Source organism: Ictalurus furcatus, chromosome 1 (assembly GCF_023375685.1).
Source record: "Ictalurus furcatus strain D&B chromosome 1, Billie_1.0, whole genome shotgun sequence".
Classification (NCBI taxonomy): Eukaryota; Metazoa; Chordata; class Actinopteri; order Siluriformes; family Ictaluridae; genus Ictalurus; species Ictalurus furcatus.
This window is the reverse complement of record NC_071255.1, coordinates 7,217,236-7,241,421: the sequence shown is the minus strand read 5'-3', so window position 1 is coordinate 7,241,421 and position 24,186 is coordinate 7,217,236. Positions and strand designations below refer to the sequence as shown.

Genomic DNA, 24,186 nt, shown 5'->3' with positions numbered 1-24,186 from the left:
GATATCAAAAGAAGGATGGTGGATTGTCTGACTCTAAATTTAAGAGGGCTGAACTAGTTCTTGAAAGTTCTCCTTTTCTGTACATTAAGGCTATCAGATGTTATTCATTCCGAGCAGAAGACTGATTCACATGGACAAAGGCATAAGGATACCGCAGTATTTGAATGACTGTCTCCTTTGTGGCCCCACTAATCTGCAGGCTATCTTGGACACATCAATTCTCCTCACATACTGTACAGTGCTTGGTTTCTCAGTGAACTTGTACAAAAGCTGAGGAGGTGGATTGTTCACCACAATTACTAGTCTTCCTACAGGGACTGCTGGACAGCAGATAGTCCCCACCTACACTGAAGGTGTGGTAACCATTGCAGAATATCCCTGCACTGTGGATAGTGTCTCAATGCTGGCTCAATAACTTGCCACAGCCTTTCTGAAGGTAGCAAATCATCTTTTTTATGCGACGTAAACACCAGTTATGCATGTAAACAAATGCGTTCCAGGGAATCTATGAGCATGTGGCTACATTATTTATATTAAATACTGAGTCATGTTTACTTTGACTTTGTGCACCCCTGGAGGTTATCCAGTGTTCATGCAACCAGCATTACATACTGTACATAACTGGCCTTGGGGACGCTATATAAGAAAAGAAAATCTCCTTAAAGTTTCCCAGCACCCAGCTATTGTTCCAGCATGATGTGCACTGGGATTATGTTTTGTTTTTTAATGACTGCCATGTATATTTTTATTTACAATTTGTTTTCTCCCTTTCCCAGTCTTTGGCCCCAGTCACTGCTTTTTGCTTTTAGTCTGTCTAATTAGGTCAAAGTGTTTTGTGTTCTAGTTCAGATTGGTTAATATACCCTTTGTGTTCATTAGTTTTTGCAAAGTGTTGACCAGAGAGCACAGAGAGAACATCTCAAGTGCTCATATTACCTTGTTTCTAGTCTGGTTTCCTTACATGGTCTGCTTGATATTGTGTGCATTTTTAATAAAGTGCACATAGATCCACATTCACCTGCTGAGTCCTCTTTGATTTCACAATTACTTAGAAGGAAGCTTAGAACAAAACAAAAAAACACCAGAGACTAATGAACGATGGGATAATCATGGAAAACTATATGACTTTTATTGGTTTGCGGCAAGCACTAACATAAAACGATTACAAACAATATAACAACTAGCAAAGTAAAAGAATAATGCTAAGGAATTTTTAATTACTTATTTTATGCTAATGTATCCTACCAAGGCAATGCTTTAGATTTCCTCAGATTTCAGACTGTTTGGTAAAATGCTCAATCCATCCATTTTCACTCCATAATCATCATCCTGAAATTCAGGCTCAGTTTTTACAGACACACTGTGGGGAAAAGTTGTCATTTTAAGATTCACTTCTATTGGCTCAGTTTTTATTTCTAATAGTTTTGCACAGTCATAGGCCTTGATGTTGCAGATGTCTTGAAACCGAAAGGTCACTTCATTGGAGTTTCTCTTTACCAGATCATTTTGATCAGATCTTTGCTGTTCCTCTCTGGCAGACAACTTTGCTACTGTCTCCGGCTTTAGCAAAGTCACCTTAATTTTGCACTTGTGCATCCCAAGCATCTTAATCGTGTCATACCTTTTTCCACAAAGGGCGCAACTAATTTTTTTATTTTGTTGCCTCTCATTTGGCATGCTGTCCAAAGTCCTGTGCACGCCTGTCACACTTCTTACTTGAGACAACTTTTTTGAAGTTTTCTGACCTTTGATTATGTTGGTGTGGTTGAGGTATATGTGGTTGTTAAGGTTCCCCAGATGACCAAATTTTAAGGAACAATGTGGACAAGGATAGGAGTCAGCTAATAATGGGTCTCGCTGCATTTGGCCAACAGTAAACCTTTGCAAAAACTTTGTTTCAAATGACCTACACCTGTGGTAAGGTTTTGGGGGAACACTTCCAATCAAAAGCAGCCCACAATGATTGCAACCATAAATGTAGGCCTTACAGTGACTGTTAACATGCTCAATTAGCTGGTCCTGTTTGCAAAACACTTCTTGGCAAATTGCACACATGTATTTTCCTTTGGGGTAAAATCTCCGAATAGTCTCCAGCTGCACAACTGGCTTGAAATGCTTCCACAGGTTTATGGTTTGTCCACTTTTGAACGAGGATTTCGGAGATGGCAGACAGGCAAAATGAGCAGTGTTCTGTACAAGACCAATGTTCTTTGCTCTTGTCTCTAACAACTTCAACTTTGACTCTTGTTCTTTAGAAGCAGTTATCCTGCTCTGGATGGCACTTTGATGACTCGGTACACAAGTGCCTCTATGGTTGTGGAAAGTACTATGGGCCCACATTTCAGGGTAATTAAGAAAACTAACACCACATGAGCAAATGAAGTTCACAAAAGGGCATGTGTGCTCCTCAAGTGTCAACCTATCAGGGAACATTGTATCACAGGCCAAGCAGAAGACCGGATTAGTGGGTTTCCATATACTGTGCCAAACATCTGTATTGTTCCCTGTGGGATGGTACAAGTGTCTTGAAATCTTGAGTTCATTACTCTCCGTAAGTATTTGTTTTTGGAATTCTTCCTCTATCAGGGTCTTCACATCTATTAAGGAAAGAGAGGAAAGCAAGCTTTAAATAATTGAAACCGATCATCATTCACAAACTTTTAAATACTGTATATATAGTAACTTAGTATGTTTTAAAAAGCATAATTTCTTTACTTTACGTTTTATTCTTTATATAAATTAAAATTGCTGCACAAATACACAACTGATAGAACATCATAAATTTTTGGCAACTATATGCATCTTTTGCACAATGCTACTATACAGTGTTATGAAAAAGTGTTTTCCCCATCCTGCTTTCTTGTTTTTGTGTATCTCATAGTAAATAGTTTTAGATTTTTAAACAAGTTAGAACATAAAACAAAGGCAACCTGAGTAAACACAGAATGCAGGTTTTATTCAACACCTGTCACCCATGTGAAAAACTAATTGCCCCCTTAAACTTAAAATCTGGTTGTGCCACCGTTAGCATAACTGCAACCAAACACTTTTGATAATTGGAGATCAATCTTTCACAGTGCTGTGGTGGAATTTTGGGATACTCTTCTTTACAGAACTGCTTTAGTTCAGCCACACTGGAGGGTTTTCTGGCATGTACTTCCCATTTAATGTCCTGCCACATCATCTCTATTAGTGCAAGTCAGGACGTTGACTAGGCCAATCCAAAACTAATTTTCCCTTTGAGCCATTCAGAGGTGGACTTACTCCTATGTTTTGGATCATTGTCTTGCTGCATAATCCAGTTGCACTTGATTTTCAAATTTACAGACTGAAGACCAGAAAGTCTCCTTTAGGATTTTCTGTTAGGGAGCAGAATTCAAGTTTCCTCAATTACTACAAGTTGCCCAGACCCTGAAGCAGTAAAGCATCCCCACACCATCACACTACCACCACCATGCTTAACCGTAATCATGTCTTTTTGTGGAATTCGGTGTTTGGTTTACGCCAGATGTAACAGGATCCCTGTCTTCCAAACAGTTCCACTTTTGACTCTTCAGTCCACAGAACATTCTCCCAAAAGGTTTGAGGATTGTTAAGGTGTGTTTTGGCAAGATTCAGAGGAGGCTTAATGATGTCCTGGGTTAGCAGTGGTTTTCACCTCGCTACTCTTCCAGGAATGCCATTTTTGCCCGGTGTCTTTGTGATAGTGGAGTCATGAACAGTGACCTTTATTGATGTAAGAGAGGCCTGTAGGTCCTTTGATGTTGTTCCTGGCTCTTTTGTGACTTGCTGGATGAGTCATCGCTGGAATGTGCTCTTGGTGGAATTTTGGAAAGTCGACCACTTCTCGGAAGGTTCACTACTATGCTGTTTTTTCCATTTGGAGATAATGGCTCTCACTTTGGAGTCCTACAGCCATTGATATAGCTTTGTAACCCTTCCCAGACTGATGTATTTTAATCACCTTCTTCCTCATTCAATTTTGGCATAGTGTGTTACTGGGTAAGACCTTTTAACCAACTTCATGCTGTTGAAAAAGTTCTATTTAAGTGTTGATTTGATTAAACATGGTTTGCAATAATCAGACCTGGTTGTGTCTAGTCCAGCTGAACCCCATTATGAATGCAGCTTCATAGATTTGGGGAATTAGTAACTATGGGAGCAAATACATTTTCACACAAACCTTCTATTAGAAAATCTATTTATTAGGCTTCAATAAATAGATTTTAAATTTAAACGGGCATTTAGTTTTTCACATTGGTGATAGGTGTTGGATAACTTTCCTTTTTTAATTGAAGCAAAAAAAAGAAAGAAAAACTGTAGTGTGTTTAATGTTTGTGGGAACAACATATAGCGAGAAAACACCCTGGTGTCCCATCCAGGGTGTATTTCTGTCTCACACCCAAAGTTCTCAAAAGCTATAACATAAATTGGCTAGCTAGCCTGCAACTTTGAGATTATGAACAGAAAAAAAGCACCCATGTATGGAAAGACAGTAAACCATTTTTAGAAAAAACACATAGCAGCAAACAAGGATAATCTTTGTTCTTTGAGTGATCTTTGAGTCTATGTTAAATTAAATGTATATGGTGTAAACAGTGAGCCGCAATTCTTTCACCATCAAAAGAAGTTTGTCGTGTCTCAGCACTGAAATGGCAAACATTTACCTTATAATCAACATATACGTTGTGTAAACCAATTATAGTGACCTATTACGCATCGGTATGTACGAGATGCAGAGGTTCCTCAAAAGCAATACTTCTCAACACTCAGCAACTGACCCAGTGGCTAAGTAAACCATTAAACTTTATTCACTGTTTGTGAATATCAACCTTTCCAGCAACTAACACAAAAATATATAGTCAGGTCCATAAATATTTGGACATTGACAAATTTATTATTTTTGCTGTCTACCACAGTACAGTATATAGGAGCCAAAATTAAATAATTTAAAATAATAGAGATATCAAAGTGCAGATTTACCGCTTTAATTTGAGGGTATATACAATTAGGTCCATAAGTATTTGGACCGTGACACAATTTTCATTATGTTGCCTCTCTACATTACCCCAATAGATTTGAAATGAAGCATTCAAGATCTGATTGAAGTGTAGACTTTCAACTTTAATTCAAGGAGTTGAACAAAAATACTGCATTAACAGTTTAGGAAATACAGCAATTTTTTTTTTAAAGAGTCTCTCCATTTTCATAGGCTCAAAAGTAATTGGACATTTGACTGATAAGCAGTTTCATGGCCAGGTGTGGCCTGTTTTATAATTATTTCATGACAAATTAATGAAATAAGAAGGTCTAGAGTTGATTCCAAGAATTGAATTTGCATTCGGTAGCTGTTCATGGGAACTCTTAATATGTGGTCCAAAGAGGTGGCAGTGTAAGTGAAGGAGGCCATAATTAGCCTGAAAAAACAAAACAGATGTATTAGAGAGATAACAGAAACTTTAAGAGTGGCCAAATCAACAATTTGGCACATTCATAAAAACAAGGGATGCACTAGCGAGCGCCGCGGCACCAAAAGGCCTGGAAGATCACGGAAGACTACTAAAGTGGATGAATGCAGAATTCTTTCCTTGTTGAAGAAAAACCCTTTCACAACATCTATCCAAGTCAAGAACACTCTGGAGGACATATGCGTACCATTGTCAAAGTCTACACCCAAGAGATGAATTCATGAAAGTAAATACAGTTGGCTTAGCTCAAGATCCAAACCACTAGTAACACTCAAGAACAGAAAGGCCAGATTTGACTTTACTTTATTTAAAAAAATTAATTACAAAAAAAAAACCTAACCAGTAATTATGCAAGATTAACTTCTACGAGAATGATGGGAAGAGAAGAGTATGGAGAAGGAAAGAAAGGGCTCATGATCCAAAGCAAACCACATCATCTGTCATATTTGGTGAAGACAGTGTTATGGCATGTGCATGTATGGCTGCCAATGGAACTGGGTCACTGGTGTTTATTGCTGATGTGCCTGCTGAGAGAAGTAGCAGGATGAATTCTGAAGTGTATAGAGCTTTACTTTCTGCTCAGATTCAGTTAAATGCTGCAAAACTGATAGGACGGCACTTCACAGTACAGATGGATAATGACCCAAAACATACAGCAAAAGCAACCCAATTGCTTCTTAAGGCAAAGAGATTAAATGTTTTTAAATGACTGATGACCTCAAGCATGGTTTTCACTTACTGAAGACGAAACTGAAGACAGGAAGTCCCACAAACAAGCACCAAATGAAGGCAGCTGCAGTAAACAATCCATACAGGATTTCGTGAGGTTTTTTTGTGATTCATATTGATATTTTTATATTGATATAAAAATGCTTGATATTGCGGCAGGTTTTTTTTTTTTTTAAATACGCAATGCAATTTATAGGGATTTTTGTGCTTTTTTGCAAAAACTATTTGAATTTGTGGAATTGCAATTGCATGAAATAGTTTTGCATGGTCTCTTGCAGTTATGTTTGTTGGTAAATGAAACTTTTTAACTGTCCTCATGTTCGATGCATGTGAATTGAAGGGGGCTCTGGCTGTGATGATGTCACATGGCGCATTGTGATGATGTAACATGACGTGTCTTACCAAATCTGCTGAAAATCTGTGGTAATTTTAAAAAAAAATACAAGCTACTGAGAATACTGCAAAGTTTCCTTGATTTTGCATTAATGTCTGCGATCGCAAAATCGCTAAATCCTGGAAGGACTGCGTAAAGGCCTGGCAAAGCATCTCAAGGGAGGAAACGTGCTCATTTTGTGATGTCTATGGGTTCCAGACTTCAGGCAGTATTTGACTGCAAAAGGATTTGCATCCAAGTATTAAAAATAATCCTAATATTTACGATTCTGTTAGGCTGTCCAATTACTTTTCAGCCTGTGAAAATTGAGGGACTCTTTGATAATGGCTGTCATTCCTAAACATTAATGCAGTATTTTGTTAAACCCCTTGAATAAAAGCTGAAAGTCTATACTTCAATCATATCTTGATTGCGTCATTTCAATCCACTGTGGTGGTCTACAGCGGCAAAATTACAAAAAAATTACTGTCCAAATGGACCTGACTGTATAAGGTCAGCACTACAGCTGATTTCCCCCTCATTTTCTCCCTAATTTGGTCGTCTGCCTATTCTCACCCTCTAGCCAGCTCTCCCCTATCATATGACAGCTACAAACTGGGGAGGGTAAAGGTGAACACTTTTTTGCACTGTCTTTTGCAGTGATGTTTGCTGGTAAATGAGATCTTTTAGCTGTACTCATGTTTGACGCTTTAACTGAATGTGTGTTGTTATGAGATCACGACACGTCTTTGCCCAGATCTGCGGAAAATATGTGGTAATTTTGTAAGCTCCACCAAATATTGTGGACTTTGCATGATTCTGCAATCGCAAAATCCAGGAGGGACTGATTAGAAGCAACTGGTAAGTATTATAAGGCTTAGCAAAAGAAAACAGTATAAATCACTAAAATGTAACCAGGTAAGGCCTCTGTAGATCGTATTCCAGATTTTTTTTTTTTTTTTTTTTACATTTTAAATATTAATTTCATTTGATGTTTTATATATATATGCACACATTTTTTGATTAAATTTTCACAAGATTATATTTTAACATTTCAAATTGTAATTAGTATGTTTTAAACTGAATTCTAACTACAGACAAATTAGGTCGGGCAGGTAAAAAAAAAAAAAAAAAAGATCTCCATATTGTTTAATTTACAGTAAGTTAGGGCAGTGGTGGCTCTGGGTTACTAATCAGAAGGTCAGGGGTTCAATCCCCAGAACTGCCAAACTGTCAATGTTGGACCCTTGAGCAAGGCCCTTAACCCTCTCTGCTCCAGGGGTGCTGTGTCATGGCTGACTCTGAGCTCTGACCCCAACTTCCTAACATGCTGGGATATGCGAAGAAATGAATTTCACTGTGCTGTAAAGTATGTGACAAATAAGGCTTCTAAAAAAACCTTTATTATTATTATTAATAATAATAATAATAATAATAATGTCAACTTAATTTACTTTAACATGAGCATTCATTCTTCTGAAAATCCTAACAAATTCAAAGTGAATAAATACTAGTAAAGAATGTTCCTCACATTTAAATAAATGAATGAATGAATGAATGAATAAACAAACAAAACCAAACTATAAATTCCTACTAGTAATACCTGAATCCATACGTATAATTCATTTATCTTCGCTAACTCCTTTATGAATACACATTGGATGGGATCATAAGGCACATACACTTATGGGCAATGTAGTGTAGCTAATCCATACAATCGCTTCTCTGCCTTTTGGCGAAGATCAAATGTGTAGCTAATACACCTAATGGCTTTTTTCTTTTTCTTTTTTTGAGGTGGAGGAAAATATAACATTTTCTGGATTTTTCACCAAGTTAATGTTAAATAGTTTCAATTGAACTTGTGATATTAAGAAACTGTGGATTGAAACACATCCCATAAGGCAGTCGTTCTCACAGTGGGGTCCATGAAGCATCGCCAGGGCATCCAGGGTTTTTAATTTAATTACAGAGGTGTAAATCACAACCCTCAGTCTACAGTGAATATAACTATCCCTGGAATTGAATGAGTTAATTTCAAAACTCAATAACTTAAAACAAGTAGGCTGTTCATGAAATAAATCTGTACTGAAGTTGTCTATGTGATTTATTTCCCTTTTTAGTTAAAGGGATCCCTGTCTACAAAGAGTTGATTCCTGAAAGCAAAAGGAATCTCAGGCACACGGATTACATTGTTATGCAATTAGCTTTGAAAAACAGCCTTATGTCAATGCAAATGGGCATTTAGACCTACAAAACATGTGCAAAGATGCTTAAGCTTATTAGGGAAAGTTTTACTGACACTGTTTGTTATTAGTGATAATATAGCCACGTAACCTAGGCTATTTTTTTTTTTTCTTCATGTTTTTACCTTGGTTATCCGACATGTGCCGGATAGAGGCGCTGGACAAATCCGTATTAGACATCATCATCACCATCATCATCATCAACAACAACAGCGTCTGCATGTGCACAATACAGGGTTGTTTTCAAACCGACATTATAGCTGTTTCGGTAGAAAACTTGTTTTATTTATAGGCTATTGGTCTAACGTAGATACTGAGACGAGTCTTATGCTTTGCTGTAGTAATGTGTCGTTCACGAACGAGTCGACTCTTTTAGGTGGAACCGATTCGCATAATGAGCCGTTTGGATTATTTTCTTCTTTTACATTGTTATAAGCAATGCTGCTATTCTTGCATAGTTCATTAACCAACAAGTTTCCACCGAAAGCTCTTAACATCTGAGCTGCTCGTTAACGTGGCGTGTAACCCTAGGCGTGTGTATGAGGAAGCCTGACATTGAGGATCCTCTGCACCGCTGCCTGCTGGAGACATGCTAATCCAGTGCATTGTGGGAGGCTTTCAGATATTAGGATACATATAAATTAATCTTATTAATGAAGCACAGGTTCGGCACCACAATAACACCACAGTAAAAATGCAGGAATGCGTATTATATCTGTCAGTGGGCGTTTGCGGTGTCTTCTTTTTGATTTGTCACTTGTTTAAATAAATATAATAAAACAAAAAAAATGTTTTCTTCATTAGAAGGTACAGTAAGATTCATAAACCCATTTCAACCATATTTAGTGAAAGAACAATCGCTGGTTGTAGTGCTTTGTCAGGTATAGAAAAGAAAAAAAGGCACTGAACCGTTTGGGAGGCGAAAGAATCGGTGCTTATTGGTGAACCGAGTCAAATGATTTGATTCGCAGTAAAGAGCCAGAATTCCCATCTCTCACCGCGGCAACGCTGGGTCTTTTTTCAACGAAGAAACGGTGTATAAACTGGCGACCAAGTGCTTTACTGTCTCTCGTGTACAGGAGGAGAAATGCAGTTATTTGTTCGCTTGCATCTTCACGCTTTTACACACACACACACACACACACCCCACTCAAGTAAACTAACAGTGGGCCTATTTAATCAGGAAAAGATTACGCGTGAACGCAAAACAGCGTTGATTTTCCGGTGACAGTTCCCCAGAAAACCATACTGTCTGTGGTCACAGTGGCACTAAATCGACTGGCGGTGAGCACGTCACACTATGTAAGACCACCGATCTCAACTCGTGACCAGATCTGTGATATTCGTATCTGACAACAATAGGGTCGAAAATATTGTGAAAAGTGTAACCCAACTCCAGATCCATCTCGACCCTGAGCAGGATAAAGCGGTTTAGAGAGAGAGAGAGAGAGAGATGCAGATGGACTTGTGGATTTTTTCCAACCTCAACAAAAGCTTCATTAGGCTGTTTATTTATAATTTGACTTGGAGCTTATTTTAAAAGTATTTTACACCAGACCACAACGTGCACAAAGCAAGTGTGTATTTTCTAGCTGACAATCAACGCAACCCATTCCTGTCAATCACCTCAAAGTCACGCGCTGATAAATAATAAACCAAAAACTCTTATAAAACATATTTATTGTAAGGAACAAAATATTAAGATAGACACGAATGTGACCGGAACCATTATGACCGACAGAACATCTAAATATTTAAATATTTTAAATGCCCCCCATTCCATTTTTAACGAATCAGCAGGTACAAAGAATCAAATTTACAAATATTGCAGAAGGTTCCATATTTCCCTAGTCAAGTACGGCTTTTATTTTACTTCCGTTTTATTCCAAAATAAAAGTCAAACTTTTAGAAATATTTCACTACATAATAAAGACACGGATAAAATGGTGTTTGCTCTTTAATAATCATATCCCCTAGTATTTTGAAGGTGCACAAGCTCTTACCTTTCATAACAGGGCTGCACAAAAAAAAAAAAAACAATAGAAAAAAATAGACTGCAACAAAAAAAAAGAAAGAGTACACATTTACATTTACATTTACTCATTTAGGAGACGCTTTTATCCAAAGCGACTTACAAATGAGAAAATACAAGCAAAGAGATATATCAAGCAGAGAATAATACAAGTAGTGCTACTATACAAGATCTTTAATTGAGTTCTAGAAGAAGCAAAGTGCACAGACTAGAGGTGAAAGTGCCAGAGTTAGGTTTTTTTTTGTTGTTGTTGTTTTTTTTAGGAGTTGGTTATGTGTTCACAGAAGAGGTGGGTCTTTTGCTGTTTTTTTTTGAAGATAGTGACAGATTCTGTGGTCCGGATTGAGGTTGGAAGTTCATTCCACCACTGAGGGACAGATAGTGTGAAGGTTCTGGAAAGGGACCTTGAGCCACGCTGAGTAGGCACTACTAAGCGTCAGTTGTTGATTGATCACAGATTGTGTGAGGGAATGTAAGCCTTCAGGAGAGTGTTGAGATAGTAGGGTGCTTTTCCAGACAAGGTCTTGTACCAAGGCCTTGAGTTTGATGCGGGCAGCTACAGGCAGCCAGTGGAGAGAGATGAAGAGGGGTGTGACATGGGTTCTCTTGGGCTGGTTGAAGATGAGGCGTGCTGCTGCATTCTGAATCATCTGAAGGGGTTTGATGGAGCTGGCTGGGAGGCCCGAGAGTAGTGCATTGCAATAGTCCAGTTTTGATAGGACAAGAGCCTGGACACACACACACACACACACACACACACACACACACACTCACACACACAGCATAAAAAACAACAGCAGAGCAAGACATAGCCTACGAATGAAGACAAACCGGAGCAGCAAATAAATGAAAATTAAATGTAAACCCTTTGTAAATGTAAGTTTGTTCAATAGGCAACAACAAACAAATATTGACCAAAAAGCAAGTAGCTGCTTTAAAAAGCGGATGCAGTGAACTCTACAGCATTTCATACATGTTTCTATCATATATAGTTCCTAACTAAGATGCTACAAAGAAAACTATCTACCTAACTACTACATCATATTAGTTGCAAGATATATTTGTGCCTGTATACTGTATGTAAAATATCCAAATGCATTTTTCAACCTAATGGAAAATAATATTTTCTTAATGATTTAAACCTCTTGACCTTGCTAGTTCGGTTCATGTTCATAGTATCAGCATGTATGAATTGAACTATGTCGCATAGTAGAATAGTCCAAATGCACAAACTACTTACAGTGTAAGCCTGTTACCTTTAGGAAGGATTTCTAATACCAGCTATATGCAAACGTTTACATTCTTCCCATGAGATAATACATTGATTTCACAGGTTATTAGATACAACCATAGCAGCACTGGTCATTTAATCACGTACACCTACTCTGTATGTGTACTTTGTAGGTATACAATAACTGACTTTTTTTTTTTTTTTTTTTTTTAGCTGCACACATCTTCGTCTACCCAATCCATCAGTGTAATGGACCTATGGACCATCATAGGACCACCACTGAGTGGATATTTTTTGAATGGTGAACTATTCCATATTATAGTGTGTGTGTGTGTGTGTGTGTGTGTGTGTGTGTGTGTTGCACTGGTATGGGTGTATCTTTTATTTACAGGTTTTCACATTTTCTAGCAACGTTATTTAACACTTCTTGGTGCACCTTATATGATACTGTAACACAGTTTTTCAACAAAATAACATTTTTGTTAATCATCTGCTCTCAGACTCCAGACTCCACAGGACTACAGAGCTTAGACTTAGACTGCCTTATTAACACATTCAACTGATAAAACAATTACTAAGGGTTAAATTGGGTTTGTTAGAAGTGGGGAAAATCTATGCAGGACTGCAGCCAACAGGACCTGAGTTTAACACTACTGCTCAAGTTCTGATCACAGGTCCTCTGTATACTTGAATACTTGGTTTGGAGATTACTGAAAACAGCAGTGGTATCGTTATAAAAAGCCCAGCACCACTACTGTGCCAACACCACATGTGATCATGCCACTGCTGTGCTGTGAAAAAGTAACTGTGGTCCCTTTACACTGATGGCTAAGGCAGTGGGGAGCTGACAAATTGTGGTCCCTTTACACTGATGGCTAAGGCAATGGGGAGCTGACAAATTGTACGTGGTAGGTCTGCAGTTAGTAACTCTGTGTTTACAAATCGAAATGATAGGCGCGTCTCGTCAAATTTATTGTTCCCTGTTTGAGTCTTTTATTCTAAAAAAAGCGACTTCCGGTGACCGTTGTGTAAAACTAGCTGGTGTTGTCTTCGCAGGATTACTGGACACTTGAAAATTGACAATACGTTAAAAATGCAATGTTAGTGACTTGTACATCACTTTCCCGACATTGCAGAAGAGTAAGAGTGAATGTGTATGGGCGTTAGAACACGTTATTCAAGAGGAGCTTTGCAGGCGAGGACTTTGGTGTATTGTAATTAAATGATCCCCGAGGACCCTCGCCGATTTGCGCCGTGCCGGATGCAATAGCGCCTCTAGTAAGTCGCGGTTTGTCATGTCGAATAAACATAGAGAAACCCTTTTCTCAAAAACAAAACAAAACAAAACAAACTATTTTATCCACTTTAACACAGTGATAGTGAGTATGTGTGAATTGAGTGTGCATGCCGGGGATGATAGATAAAACTCCAGACATGCAGAGCTATAAAAAGCCTCAGCGACAATCTACATTACAGTTTATTATTATTATTATTATTATTATTATTATTATCTTGCTCTGTATGTTTGTAAGTGATTTGTTTAGAAACTTAAACGCCACAGTCAGATCAACCGCAAAGTGAAGTCTGACTTCACATCCAACCTGACTCTGACTTGATGTCCCAGAAAATGTTTGCTGGGACAAAAGTTTCATTTGGACTTGTTTGAATCACGCAAATAATCAAGCTGGGTTGTATGTTAGTCTTAAAGTACACAAATCATTAAAATATATATATATATGTATCTCAAAATGGCTAATCTATTCTTTGCACTCTGAGAATCTGATGAACTTTTTGACAACATGTGAAATGCATGGTGGACACCCCGTCCTAGGCTTTTCATCCATATCCTGCCCTAGAAGAGGTTTGAAAATGGGCTCAAGTCATAGTAGGTGCAGGGTTTTCATTAAAGTAGACCAATTAGAAAACATTCAGTAGATTCGGTGGCCCTTCAGTAGAGAAAACAAATGTAAACGGTATAGATAAAAGCATTATTATGTACCAGACAGCAATCAACAATGACGTTAAAATAGCTACTAACAATAACAATTTACCCTAGCCATTAGGAAAGATTTCAGACCCAGCCAGAAGGCTAATTATAATTGTTAAATTAGTGGAATTGTCACAGGTTGTGATGATGATGATGATAATAATAATAAGATTACTGCTGCTGCTGCTGTTGTTGTTGTTAGTAGTAGTATGGGTTAGTGGTAGCTCAGTGGTTACGACATTGGACTTCTAATCATGGAAGTTCAGAAGGTCATGAGTTCAAATCCCAGTGCTGCCACTGCTGGGCCCTTGAGCAAGGCCCCTAACCCTCAACTACTCAGTTGTATAAATTAGAGAAATGTAAGTCGCTCTGGATAAGGGCATCTGCCAAATGCCATACATGTAATAATAAATTATTTCAATTTAGTGTCAGTAATAAACTACTTTAATATAAATAGGGTTAATTAGGTCAAACTCACAAACAGGGTCCGACATGCTGTGAGAGTTGCTGTTTTATAAATGTGGTGTGTGTTAGGACTTATGTTTACAAGCAAAGCAAAAGAGAAAGGGCTGTATCACACCAAACTCCAGATGGATACCAACATCTGGTTTGTGGTTTGAGTGTCTAATCTGTTAATTTAAAGCATGTTAAGACACTCATGTACAGTTTAAAAACAAATAGATAGGGTCTGCAGGCCTGCAAGAAGCCAAAATGTGATCAAATCAGTTGTATGCAGCTAACAGTGCTCGCTTTGTTCTCCATGATGAATTTATTAATGTTTGCCCTTCTGTGACATTGAGAGTTAAAATAAGCTTATACGTTCACCAACCACTTTATTAGGAGCACTTGTACCTTCATGCAATTATCCAATCAGCCAATCATATGGCAGCAGCACAATGTATACATCATGCAGATACACTTCAAGAGCGTCAGTTAATGTTCAAACTTCAGAATGGGGAAAATGTGATTTCGGTTATTTTGACCGTGGTGTAGTTGTTGGTGCAAAAAAACAAGAAAACATATCGTGAGTGTTGGAACGATTGACGATAGTATCGGGAATCATTGAAAGATTCCAAATATCGCAATGGCTATTAAGTAGAGATGCACCGATACTAAATTTCTCAGCCGATACCAATAGCCGATTATTCAGAGTGATATCGGCCAAAACCGATAGTTCTGCCTTTTATGCCTTCTTTTAAATTAATAATAATTAATTCCACAATTCTGAAAAAAAATGCAAATAAAAACTTTATTCTTTCCATTTCAACAAGTTGTTTCACAGTAACTGGTCTCGTAAACAGAACACACATTACTCTAATTAACATTAACACATGAACTAAATTCTGAAGATTAAAGTAAGATTTCTTATATTATTGAATGTTATTAATTCATATTAACGTTGACTGAATTCTAAAAAACCTCCTGTTAGTCTCACATTCACTCACCACAAACACAAGCATTTCTACTTCATCACTGACATCAAACTGGTAATATATAATATCAACTTTTTTTGATGATATTAACTCTCTAACATTAACTGGATATGAAATACACTACAAATATATTTTTCTGTGCAATATATACTTTTTTTGTCAACTCATCTTCATTTAAACCTTTCAACGGTGTACTGGCGCTTTAATTCAGCGCAGCAAAAAAATTATTTAGACACAACTCGGAAACTCCCATTTCACTGCTGCAGCGTCTGGTGTAAAATTTTAGCAGTGCAGAGTTTACAGAGATTACAAACTGCAGTTTTGTTGTTATTCCACACAAGAGACATCTTTTTTACACACAGCACAAAATCGATGTGTTTTCCTGCCCTCTTTTGAATGACAGGCTATAATCAGCCCTGATCATCGGATGTTTTTAAACTATCGGCCGATAGCCCATAGTGTGAAAAATTGCTTTTATCGGCCGATACCGATTATTGGTAGATACATCGGTGCAGCTCTACTATCAAGTTAGACAATTTTAAATGTCTGTCAGAAAATGTGGTGTTGGCAACTTTATCTTGAAATATGTCATTGTAATTTTAGCCTATTTTCTAGAACTATAAGAGCATTAATACCCTTAATAATGCTATTTGACGTTGGAGCAGGCAGCAAAACATCTTTCTATGGTGCATTTTAAGCCGGGTGCACACTGTGCGATTTTTAATAGTCCTTTGCGACTGTTGCTTGTCAGACTATACGAACATGATCCCAGCTGTAAGCCACGTTACACTGTAGGATCTCAGTTGTCATTAATGTCTAGACTGTACGACAGTCAACACGCGAAAAACAGACGCATGCAAGAAGACTCGTATGGAGTAGGAGAAGCCACACTACAGGTCTGTGCCTCAAAAATCTTTTGACACTGCCAAAATTTAATCTGAGGAAAAATTTGATCGCAACGGCCATTAATCATCTGTCAGAGAACGCGTCAAACTAGTGATCAAAGACTACAGGTTTTGGCCTAGGATTATAGGAATCTTTTAGGCTTCTCAAAATTTGTCTTAGACGACCAAATCATGGCCAAAATCATACAGTGTGAACCCGACTTTAGCTTCCCTTGTCTGTGCTGCCAACTACATAAAGCTGTGAATGTCTTCACCTGCAAAACATGAACAGGTGTTTAAATTCAGAACTAAGAGCTACTTCACTATACATAAATTAAACAAGTATCTCTAGAGCTGTTCAACACAGTGCGCATGCATGTGTAGTTTATATAATTTTATTTAAGTTTTAGTAGTTACAGCTAATAACAGGGTTGGTTTATTTACAGTCCTGACTTCAGTTTTGCAGAAAACTATAACCCCCAGTTTTTTTGTCAACTCTTTATGAAATGGCAGCCATTAAAAAAAAATGCCAAGCTCCCTTTTTTGAAACACTTTTCCCGTCATAACACACAAAGTATAGATGCTATGAACATGAAACTTGGTATATTTATGTAGATTTTGAGGCTTTGTTCTCTTGCATATATTAATAAATGGTGAAAAAAAATCAGCAAAATCTGAGACTGAGTGATGGAAAAGTCTTCTGCCACCAGTTAATTTGACATTCAATCACCCTACTGGATTGTAACTCATAAGCACTCTACAACCATGCTGAGTAGAAACAGCATCAGACGACATCATGTGGTCCAAAACTGGACATTTGAATATTGGAAAAACTTTTTTCCAATTGTCCAATTTTGGTGAGACCATACCCGTCTTTGACGTTTCTATTTTTTTCATTAATTTTTTTTTATATTAATAATATATTTATATTGTAATATTGTTTTCATTGAAACTGTATATGTAAAATGCCTAACTGATTATATATTTTCTAAATGATGATTTGCCACACAATATCTGCACAGTTACTTAAGCAATATGACATGAGAGTCAGTGTTGCACTGGGAAACAGCAAGGCTGTGATTATCATTCATCTGAACCTACATAAATAGTTATTTTCATTGGTGGAGAGGAAAAATAATCATAGCTTGGTATGATTGCATTGGCTAAGAGAAGTGTTTCCAAGCAACAACAGGCCAGCTTATATCAATATTTCTCATTTACACAGGATAAGTGAGCCATATGTGTGTGTGTGTGTGTGTGTGTGTGTGTGTGTATACATATATATATATATATATATATATATATATATATATATATATATATATATATATAGTGAAAATGTTCATTTCTCTCTGTAGTTTAATTCAGAAAGTGGAAATTTCATATTTCTCATTACACATTGAGTGAAATATTTCAACCCATTTTTTGTTTTAATCCTGACGATTACGGCTTATAGTTCATGGAAATCAAAAATCCAATATCTCAAAATATTAGAAGCTAATTCCACAATCTTTAAGTTCCTATTCATTTTGTTGGTTTGCTACATGGAATATAACATAATGGTGCTAGTGCATGCATAGTGTAGAACGCAATTTTAGATACAGCTACAGAAAACATGCAACTCTTTGTGTTTGTTTTATCCCACTATATACCTTCTTGTGCGCATGCATCGTAAGTCATCGGTATTTGCAATACCCTCGCCATCCAGGTATCGTTCCCTTTCTTCTTCTCTCCTAGTAGACTCTGAGTGGTTTTTTTCACTATACACAGAGTCACATATACATTACATTTTCTTTGCATACCCCAGCATGTTAGGAAGTTGGGGTCAGAGCACAGGGTCAGCCATGATACAGCACACCTGGAGCAGAGAGGGTTAAGGGCCTTGCTCAAGGGCCCAACAGTGAACATTGAACCCCCGACCTTCAGATCAGTAACCCAGAGCCTTAACCGCTAAGCCACCACTGCCCCTACCATATGACTGTTATGCTACCTTGATCGTATACGCAACAACATGGAAACTGAACCGCAAGCTTTGCTGGCTTTGTTGTCATTCTTAGCAGCCATTGTGCAGTTAAATTCTGTATTTTATAATACTGCAGCTGCCTACATGCATAAGAGGCAAACTATGATTAGAACATCGTCAAAAAAATCTCATTTCAAGTAGCGTAAGCCCTACATGGACCGCCAGTTTGTTGTGCCTGCCGGTGACTAGCAACCAACTTCCTGTTTACACTTGTAAACATGCCCAGTGTGCATGAATGATCATGTGACATGCGTATTCGTTTGTGTAGTGTGGACGGCGAACGTTTCTGAAACACGGTGGAAATGCCAGTGTGGGCAAGGATCGTTTTAATTTTAAAAACGCTGCTTTAAATCGAATACGCACTAGTGTAAACGGGGCCTTAGGCAGGGAAAGTCAAGCTCTCAGACTGCTTCCAGGCATCAGGGTGTCTTCCGTTCATCTTGTGGGATGGGCCCCTAAAAGCAACACTCCATCTACTTCACAGGTGGATTCATGTCATGGGGAATATTCGAGCAGTATACAGATGATCCTGGATTCTGATTTATTACTGATTGATACCACATTCAACAGTTTGTAATAACTAGTTTGTGGTAGTACCTCCGTAGTGCAGTACATGCTTTTAGAATTTTTTGTTGTACTGTAATAAAAAGTTAGGTGGTTACATAGCAACTGTATCTGATACTAGTCTCCACAACCTTCAGAGAGTTTTGTTGGGTATTATTATGCAGAGAGAAACGGACACAGATTAAGCAAAAACTGAATGATATGTTATATTGAAGTGCAAAAAGATGTGTAATTTCCATTCAAATATATGCAAAATATTTGATGTGTAATTGTATTTTGTTACATCTGTGACGAAAGTTAACTTTTAACCCTATCCCTTCTTAAACTTTTTTTTTTTGTTAATTTTTTTTGCACCCGTTTCATATCTGGTTTAAAATCTTATACAAGCTTACTTGTATAATTTCTATTCTATTTTCTTTGTATGTGTTAATTTAAAATCTTTTTTCTAATCTTACTTCAGGTTCCTGGTGGTGCTGCATATATGGAAGGACAAAACAGGACATCAAGCAAAGGATTTTGGGATTGGAGAGCTTGGCCAATAACGGAACATAGATATTTCGAAAAAACCCCACAATGACGCCCTTCAATTTTTGTTGCCATATCTCTATATCTGAACAAACAGTGTTCAAGGCACAGTGGCTTTTTGAACAGCTTTACAACTCTTTCACTCAAAAGCAGCTTATTTACAATGATTATTTTATTTGCGAGTCACCTTGTCTGCCTAGTATAAAGGCACATGGAATTTGATTCTCTTCTAACACTGCCGAGGAGAATGTCAGGTGCTGAACTAATGAAAAAATCACAAGAGGATATAATGGATGAACTAGACCAAAATCCTACAATAAAGGAGACCTGCACAATCATGGAGGACACATGTACGCTGAATAAGTCTCCCATAGAAGACAACAGACAACATGATGATCCAGTAGGCATGTATAACAAGGATTCTTCTGATAATCTTGAAAATCAGTGTACTACTCCAACAAAATCCATACATGAGCCTACAGAAATGCAAGCACCTAATGACAAGCCTCTGTCTGATATTTCCTGTGAAGAGATGTCTATATTGAAGGACGATTCAAAAAAGGATGATTCTGATGGGAAAATGTATGACGCCAATCACAAACGTGACAGTTTAGAGATCGAACTTCAGAGATCCTCTCTACTTATCGAACAGCCCAAACAAACAAGTGAGGAGAATAATGCCTCAAATAGCTTATCCCCTATACATGTACCACTTCCAGAAGCTGAGCAGAAGCATAGTGCTCAGCAGTGCAATAAGAAACCTTTGACTGTAGGTGAATGTCATTCTGAAGAAAGTGATGCAGTGCATACAGATAATCCACTTGAAAGAGATGGTTCCTCGTATCGTGGCCGTCCACGCAAGGAAAAGCGAGTTATTAAATGTGAGTTCTGTGGACGCCCATTCAATCATGCATCAGCTTACATAATCCACCGGCGTGTCCACACAGGTGAGAAGCCTTTCAGTTGCCAGGTTTGTGGTAAAGCCTTTGCTCAACTCTCCAACCTTAGATCACACACAAAGATCCATAATGCACCTAAAAGTTTAACCCTGCAAAATTCTAGCATACATCAAAACAAAGCCAATGTTCCCAAGAGTGTGACACCACCAAAAGAGAACCAAGCGAGCATGACTCCAGTTTTTATAAATGACTGCCCAGACAAAAGCAATGAGCCTCTAAATAGAAGCAGAAAACCCGTAGCTTGTCCTATCTGCGGAAAGGTCTTTCCTTACAAATCAGTGCTTAAAATACATCTTCGGACGCACAGCGGAGAAAAACCATACTCTTGCAGAGTGTGTGGCAAAGCATTTACACAGGCATGCACTGTCCGTGTACATGAAAGAGTACACTGGTCCGTCAAACCTTTTCTATGTTCCAAATGTGGGAAAGGATTTTCACAGATTGGGACACTGAAAGGTCATACCTGCGAAGGGAAAAGGCAGACCCATGCTACTTTAAAAGAAATGGAAATGGCTGGTGTTGTAACCTTCAGGTGTCATCTTTGCAAAAAGTGCTTTAGCACAAGAGATGAGTATGATGTTCATGTGCAAGGACACACAGATAGTCACCGTTATAGTTGTGATAGGTGTGGTCAGAAATACAGTCTTCGCTCTGAGCTTGACACTCACATAAAACATTGTTTTTCAATGTGGCTTGCAAAGACAGAGCCACATAGTCATTCTCCAGTCAAGGTAGAAACCAAAATCACAGAGTCTAAAACAGATGAAGGCTCACAGGCTGCAAATACAGAATTCACACCCACAAAAGTGCAGAGACCCAGCTTGGTTGAATTTTGTAAACAGGAATACCAGAGTAAGCAGAGTAAAACACCACAGTCTGAGTTTTTCCAGCCTCAGAAACGTAAGAAATACCTTTCTCTGCTGGCTTGCCCACCTAAGGTGATAGCCACCTCTACTTATAATCCTGAAGACAACCTCAGTCATTGTCAGCCTTTTAAAGCAAGTAACATTGTAGCTCTGTTAAACAGTCTGGACCAGAAATCTGACCCAAGAAAGTATTTGTGTCCACGCTGCGGACGGCTTTTCAGGCATGTAGGAAGACTGAGAGCCCACATGCTAAGTCATGCTCGGGGTAAGAGTTTCACCTGCGGCCACTGCGGGAAAATTTCAGAAAACTGGAGCAACTTTTGGCGTCACCAGCGTGTGCACAAACAAAGACGAGGCCGCTTCTTTTGTCCAAAATGTGGTCAGGGTTTTCGCTTTGCCGGTATCTACATGGAGCACCTGCAACAACATCCAGAGCTTAATGCATATTTTTGCCCCATCTGTCCTCACACTTTTTCCAATGCTACAAGTTTGAAGAACCACCAACAGGAATGGCATCAGTCAAGCATGCCTCATTTATGTGACATCTGCGGAAAAGGTTTTACGACTTCCATAGTCCTAAAGCGTCATCGAGTTACGCATTGTTTTAAAAACTCACAGGTGGATATGCCTTATGTGGTTGATGTGCAGCCGATGATGAAACCTTATGAATGTGGTAAGTGTGCTGCCAGTTTTAAAACCTTGGATTTACTTTTCAGTCATCAGCTCTGCCATTCAACGAAAGGCCTGAGCTATCGAAACAATAATGGGCAAGAACACCTGAAGAAGGGGCAACACTCTCCACCGGACAAAAACAACCTCTACTTTAGTATTTCTACATCTCATCAACATAATTCAGAACCTTGTCAAGATCTCATTCATGGTCATCACTTCCCTCCAGATTCAGTTCAAACACAAACCCAGCAGGGAATGGATATCAGTAATGTACAAAATATGCGGACTTTTCCACTTGCCTCATCCGATTCTAAGCCCAGACATTTAGGAAAAAAAGAAATAAAAAGCTCTATGTGTACTTATGTGAGCTCTGTGAAAACTAAGGAAATGCACAGTGGGATTACTCTACAGTCCAAATCAGTGCACAAAGCTGGGCATCTAGTGTGCACAGACTGTGGTGCTTGTTTTGCTTTTCTTCCAGCCTTGCATGAACATTACTTGAAACATGCCAGAGGAGAGATATAAATATGATGCCATTATAAAAGAATTCTCAGCACACGTTTTAGAGGACATTTTAAAACCATTGACCATGAGCGCTGCATGGGACATTTTTCACGTACTACTCTAAACTCTAAAACTAGTTATAGAAGTGCACAATTTGTCATTGTTTTTATGTGAATAGTGTGCTCCTATAATAAAGACAGACATCTTTTTTATCAAATGATTGTAGGAAGTATTACCTGCACTTGGATGTTGACAGTGAAATATCAGTTCTGTTTAGGTCTGTTGAAGCATTAAATATAGCAGTTAACTACTTGTGTAGTTAAGAAAAAGGTCTCAAAACGAACATGGTCTGGAATAACTAAAACACCCAAGTTTAAATAATAGTTTAGAGAGCTGTTCAAAACTGCTGTACATTTTTGTGATTAAAATTGGTTTGGAAATTCAGAAGTTGGCCATTTTAAAATGGTGGTATTAAGGGTGCTCCATACTCAGAAGTGTTTTTTTTTTTTTTAATTATTTTGTATATCTTGTTTTATATAGTTTTTTTATTTAATATATCTGTACTTTTTATACCTAAAATGTATTTTCTCTGTAGTGCATGTTTTAAAATAATCCAATAAAGAAAGAAGAAGAATGAGATAAGTAGGATTTGGCTGTGATATTCAAGAGGTGTAGACAATAATATACCGTGTACCTTATGGTAAATAGAAGCATTGTTTATTTAATCATCTCAGGACCTAGACTCCCCATAGATTACAAAAGCTGAATAGAATTCAAGTCGGCTAAAAAGTACTTGCTAAGTTTTCCTCTCCAAAACTCCAACTGCAACCACTTAAACAGAAAACACACTACTGATCATAAAGTCTTAGGGAACACCATGATCAGTACCGACAAGGTGTGTAAGGTAGTGACTGATCGTGTGTGTGTGTGTGTGTGTGTGTGTGTGTCTATGTGTCTATATAGTCCAGATCCATTCTTTTTAATGTCTGTGTACATGCACTATCCATAAAACATTTTAAACACTGAACATACTTTAAAAACACATCCACAGCGATTATGGCTGGCTCAAAAAGTACTCATGTAATGCATTAGATATTATAAATGTATGCTAACTAACATGTTAGCTAACTGTGCAATGTGCATGCATTTGTCACTTTACTTTTGAACTAGGGCATATCTGTTATTGTTGTGTTATTATTATGGAATTGAATCTAACATTCATTAGTTTCTCCCTTTATTGGACTACAATATCAATCCTTATTCACCATAACTGACAGTCTACCAAGCTAAAATGCAATGTCAAGCCAGACATTGCGTTGTTTTCAAAGTGAATAGGCTGCTCATGCGTAACCAGAGGTGTGTCTACGTTTCCTGGCTAATTGTGTAGATCAGCACATGAATAATATACATTTTTCTGTTTTCCTGTCCAGTTCGCATGTTTTGGTAGTTTACCTGCAAAGCCATATCTCATAGCCAGTGGAATGTAGGTGGCAGTTGGAGTGGCAAGTATAATGGTCTATTTTTCTAGTGTTAATTTTAAAAAACCAGAACATATTTTAAAGGATTTCATTCTTCAGTTATGCAAGCAAAATGTAAGAGAAGCCCACTGCAGCTACCCTATGTTTTAATAATGGTTTGAAATGAGTGATGACATTAAAACTATGTTTTACCATATGAAACCATTTTTTTTCCA

The 24,186-nt window shown here is 37.9% G+C and overlaps 2 protein-coding genes across 2 annotated transcripts; one reads left to right on the top strand and one right to left on the bottom strand.

Annotated features, from left to right (window-relative positions):
• Nucleotides 1-480: 480 nt before the first annotated feature.
• LOC128606497 (zinc finger protein 502) lies at nt 481-9,437 on the bottom strand. Its single transcript, XM_053622663.1, has 2 exons — nt 8,939-9,437; nt 481-2,597 (listed from the first exon to the last, which is right to left on the bottom strand). The coding sequence occupies exons 1-2, from the start codon at nt 9,033-9,035 to the stop codon at nt 1,258-1,260; spliced, it is 1,437 nt and encodes a 478-aa protein (XP_053478638.1). The 5' UTR covers nt 9,036-9,437; the 3' UTR covers nt 481-1,257.
• A 2,996-nt stretch (nt 9,438-12,433) lies between these two features.
• Nucleotides 12,434-24,170, top strand: si:dkeyp-84f3.9 (zinc finger protein 184). The gene is made up of 2 exons (XM_053622617.1): nt 12,434-13,354; nt 19,428-24,170. The coding sequence occupies exon 2, from the start codon at nt 19,704-19,706 to the stop codon at nt 22,512-22,514; it is 2,811 nt and encodes a 936-aa protein (XP_053478592.1). The 5' UTR covers nt 12,434-13,354; nt 19,428-19,703; the 3' UTR covers nt 22,515-24,170.
• The last annotated feature ends 16 nt before the right edge of the window (nt 24,171-24,186 follow it).

What these genes read in the sequence shown, in the direction of transcription:
- LOC128606497 (XM_053622663.1), bottom strand. Translation starts at nt 9,035, where the DNA reads ATGCAGACGCTGTTGTTGTTGATGATGATGATGGTGATGATGATGTCT. An exon ending in GCACATGTCGGATAACCAAG is followed by an intron (nt 2,598 to 8,938) that starts GTAAAAACATGA and finishes TTTCCTTAATAG; the next exon opens with ATGTGAAGACCCTGATAGAG.
- si:dkeyp-84f3.9 (XM_053622617.1), top strand. Translation starts at nt 19,704, where the DNA reads ATGGAATTTGATTCTCTTCTAACACTGCCGAGGAGAATGTCAGGTGCT.